Below are 4341 nucleotides of genomic sequence, written 5' to 3'. Positions count from 1 at the left end.
GAAATCAAGGCCAAGAGAATCCCAGTTTAACGGTTATTTTACTATTATGACTGAACTCGCGACAGAGGCAATAATTTGCTAACTAGTTTGAGCAAGTATTTTCTTCTCATTAAGAATGATTAAATATCACCTCTCGATGTGATTCGAAACTCAATGAACAATGATGGAGTTATAAATTTGCTTATATATGGTACTAGCGTGTCTTGTATCAAGGCTACATAAGAAATAGTAAAATCATTGTTGTACGCAAAGAGTGACCAAGTCTTGTTGCACTTGCTCCTCAAGTAAGGATAAGAGTTCCTACAAATTAATGGTGGCAAGAGAGCTCGAAAATGAGGATTGCAACAAGAAACGGAAATCATTTGGTGATTGCAATGGAAGATTTTCTTATTCCATTGGAACGTGTAGTGCCCTTGAAGCTGAACTCTTTGGGACATATACAAAGGGCTTACTTTTACGTGTCAAAGCTCATCGTGGAAAGCGATTTGTTAGAGGCTATTTTCCGTGTGACTAAGAATGAAGGTGCCATGGGCTACTCCCATTGACTCCAACAAATTCGATTTTGGATGGAGCAAAATTAGTGTGTCCAAATTACTCAACCAAGTGTGCAGATTACTTAGCAAACCTTGGATGCGATCATGAACACGTATTGGAAATGTTACCTTTAAAAAGCTCTTTCCCCTGCATTGAACTGATGAGGATTACGTAGGAGATATCTTTTGCAAGGATATTCATTTTCGTTCTTTAGTTTGTTTATTCTATTTCTCTTGGAATGATGCCCTCCATTAATACTACAAAAAAAAAAAAAAAAAAACAGACTCTCATCAACAAAAAAATAATACAAGACATTTTCTTATTATATTTCAATAAATGTGAGCACATTAATTTTTCTGATTGCATCGAAATTAATATCTTTCTTGTGTTATGCTTTTTTGAATACATCTTTGATTACTGAATAAAGTAAAGAAGAACATTAGAAGATAAACATTTATACTCGATAACTAGCCATCTATGTAGCTGTTGGTAAAGTTTATAGTGACTTTAGATATAGATTTATAGCGATATCATCAAAATTCCTTAAATATATGTCCTCAGAATAAAATTAAAATAGTATGGACGTTTGAGGTAACAGCTGATTAATTAGTTTTCTTGTGGTGAATTTGATACTTATCTAGCAATGAAATTGATTAATTATTTCATGCTCAAGATTTCATTTTTTATTTTTCAAAAAAGAAATAAAAAGAAACATCATTTTTTTTAGTTAACACAATCCAATGGTGTAACTAGCCCAAAAATTTAAGTGGTGCCAAAAATTGACATATTAAAGTAACATTACCCAATTTAAATCAGCTCGAAACTGAAATATAGCAAAATCTTCATACTAAAGTTATATGATCCAGAGTAATAATGAGCTGACTGTATACTGTTTTTCAATTATCAAAACCAATGACAAATTGAAATCAGCAATACAATTTATGAAAGCAAAATTCTATAATAGCCATAACAAAACAAAATAACAAATACTAATACGCATCATTTTCTACCAATACATGACAGAACCATTTTAATCAACCTCCTCAATCTTGGGGCCAGCACCGCTACCACTTGCAGGTGGAGCATCATCATTCTCATCACCACCTACATCAGCCCCGCCTTGATACATCTTGGCTATAATAGGATTACATAAGCTCTCAAGCTCCTTCATCTTGTCTTCAAATTCATCAGCTTCAGCAAGCTGATTGGCATCAAGCCATTGAATGGCCTGCTCAATTGCATTATCAATCTTTGTCTTGTCTTCTGAGGAAAGCTTTGAACTGATCTTCTCATCCTTTATGGTGTTTCTCATGTTATAGGCATAGTTCTCCAAGGCATTCTTCGCCTCAACCTTCTTCTTGTGCTCCTCATCTTCAGACTTGTATTTCTCTGCTTCTTGAACCATCTTCTCAATGTCTTCCTTTGACAATCTTCCTTTGTCATTGGTAATGGTAATCTTGTTCTTCTGCCCAGTGGTTTTGTCCTCGGCAGAGACATTCAAGATACCATTAGCATCAATATCAAAGCAAACAGTGATTTGAGGAACACCACGGGGAGCTGGAGGAATGCCTGAAAGCTCGAATTTACCCAGCAAGTTGTTATCCTTAGTTCTTGTCCTCTCCCCCTCATAAACTTGAATCAAGACACCAGGTTGGTTATCAGAGTATGTAGAGAATACTTGTTCCTTCTTAGTAGGAATCGTAGTGTTCCGTGGAATTAATACAGTCATGACACCTCCAGCAGTCTCCAAACCCTGAGACAAGGGGGTGACATCCAAAAGCAACAAATCTTGAACCTTCTCATTGCCTTCACCGCTTAATATAGCTGCCTGGACAGCAGCTCCATAAGCAACGGCTTCATCAGGGTTGATGCTCTTACACAGTTCTTTCCCATTGAAGAAGTCCTGCAGCAGCTGCTGAACTTTAGGAATCCTAGTAGAGCCACCAACAAGGACAACATCATGAACAGTGCTTTTGTCCATCTTAGCATCCCTAAGACACTTCTCCACAGGTTCCATACACTTCCTAAAAAGGTCCATGTTGAGTTCCTCAAACCTAGCCCGAGTGATTGTTGAATAGAAGTCAATACCCTCAAACAAAGAATCTATCTCAATGGTGGTCTGAGCAGTGGATGAGAGCGTCCTCTTCGCTCTCTCACAAGCAGTTCTCAACCTCCTCAGGGCTCTTGGGTTTCCGCTAATGTCCTTTTTGTTCTTCCTCTTGAATTCCTGTACAAAGTGGTTCACCATTCTGTTATCAAAGTCCTCACCTCCAAGGTGAGTGTCTCCGGCTGTGGCTTTAACTTCGAAGATACCCTCCTCGATGGTGAGGAGAGAAACATCGAAAGTTCCACCTCCGAGATCGAAGATCAGGACATTCTTCTCACCAACACTTGTAGCTTTCTTATCAAGGCCGTAGGCAATAGCTGCGGCAGTTGGCTCATTTATTATTCTCATGACATTGAGGCCAGCAATAACACCGGCATCTTTGGTAGCTTGACGCTGAGAGTCATTGAAGTAAGCAGGCACAGTTACAACAGCATTCTTCACAGTTGACCCAAGGTAAGCCTCTGCAATCTCCCGCATCTTTGTTAGGACCATAGACGAGATTTCCTCCGCAGCAAATAGCTTCTCCTCACCCTTGTAGTTAACACCAATCATGGGTTTGTCACCAGCCGCAGCAACAACCTTGAATGGCCACAACTTCATATCACTCTGAACAGAAGCATCGCTAACTCTCCTCCCAATTAACCTCTTCGCATCTGCAAAATAACAATCACCAATTAGCAGCCACATCGTGCCAAGCAAAAAGAAAACCTTCCACACAACACATACAAACAGCATCCCAAGACAGTAAAACAACTATGTGATAGGAATAAAAAATAAAATTCTTTTTAATTGAAATAGGTTAAAGGAATTGCTCATTCATGTCTTATATTGATCTTTATTCAAACCCAATCAACGCATGCTTATCAATCTGCTACCCACTAATTCAGCAAAATACCTAATTAAAATTAAAAGTTTACATCTAAACTACACACCTTACCGATTAAAAGGAGATTAATAGACAATAACAACTACAAAACTAAATACTACGCATCTGAATCAATCAAGAGTTAAACTCTTGAAAACTTGAGCAAGAAAAGGGGTTTAATTTTTTCAGATGAATTACCGAAAACGGTGTTGAGTGGGTTCATGGCGACCTGGTTCTTTGCGGCATCCCCGATTAACCTTTCGGTGTCGGTAAAGGCAACATAAGACGGCGTCGTACGATTCCCCTGATCATTAGCGATGATCTCAACGCGGTCATGTTGCCACACTCCGACGCAGGAGTAGGTGGTGCCGAGGTCGATTCCGATCGCCGGTCCTTCACCTTTTGCGGCCATATTCTCCAACGAAACTTTAAGCCTTAGAAAATTGAGAGAGACAGAGATAAAGAAGAAAGAGTTAAGAAGAATAAGGGTTTGAATGAGTATAGAGAGAAAGAGAAGGTATATATATATATATATATATATATATAGGTTAAAGGGAGAGTGTCTAGAATGTTCCGTAAGTGGGGTCCTAAGCCGTTGTTGTAGACGATTTTGATTTCTGTTTTCCCTCAATACTTGGTTGGTTCAGCGTTGTTACTGGACGATGCAGAACAGACGTCGGCTACGCGTCAAGAATAACACTTGCTCAATCTTTCTCTTAGGAGGTGTTTGGTTGAGAAAAATTTTTTAGAACAATAGAAAAATGTAAAAAAAAATTGTTTGGTGAGAAAAAACTTTACTGGGAAAATTAGGTAACTTTATGAAATCAACAGTGCA

At 38.4% G+C, this 4341-nt stretch overlaps 1 protein-coding gene across 3 annotated transcripts; it reads right to left on the bottom strand.

The window, feature by feature from the left end:
* Positions 1-1362: 1362 nt before the first annotated feature.
* Positions 1363-3988, bottom strand: LOC133285157 (heat shock cognate 70 kDa protein 2-like). 3 transcript variants are annotated; one of them, XM_061482336.1, is made up of 3 exons: positions 3705-3988; positions 2056-3294; positions 1363-1890 (listed from the first exon to the last, which is right to left on the bottom strand). In XM_061482336.1, the coding sequence occupies exons 1-3, from the start codon at positions 3916-3918 to the stop codon at positions 1565-1567; spliced, it is 1779 nt and encodes a 592-aa protein (XP_061338320.1). In that variant the 5' UTR covers positions 3919-3988; the 3' UTR covers positions 1363-1564. The 3 variants fall into 3 exon arrangements, with proteins under 3 accessions (XP_061338320.1, XP_061338321.1, XP_061338319.1); XM_061482337.1 differs by having other exon boundaries at positions 1364-1939; positions 2330-3294; XM_061482335.1 differs by having other exon boundaries at positions 1370-3294.
* Between the last annotated feature and the right edge of the window lie 353 nt (positions 3989-4341).

This window comes from Gastrolobium bilobum, unplaced genomic scaffold, assembly GCF_033153095.1.
Source record: "Gastrolobium bilobum isolate Gb01-03AN ecotype WA unplaced genomic scaffold, APGP_CSIRO_Gbil_v1 utg7917, whole genome shotgun sequence".
Lineage (NCBI taxonomy): Eukaryota > Viridiplantae > Streptophyta > Magnoliopsida > Fabales > Fabaceae > Gastrolobium > Gastrolobium bilobum.
The sequence above is the reverse complement of the archived record's forward strand: the minus strand, read 5'-3'. Positions and strand labels throughout refer to the sequence as shown.

Coding starts and splice junctions, on each gene's coding strand:
- LOC133285157 (XM_061482335.1), bottom strand. CDS start 3,918: ATGGCCGCAAAAGGTGAAGGACCGGCGATCGGAATCGACCTCGGCACC. Junction 3,295..3,704: donor CCCACTCAACACCGTTTTCG/GTAATTCATCTG, acceptor GTTATTTTGCAG/ATGCGAAGAGGTTAATTGGG.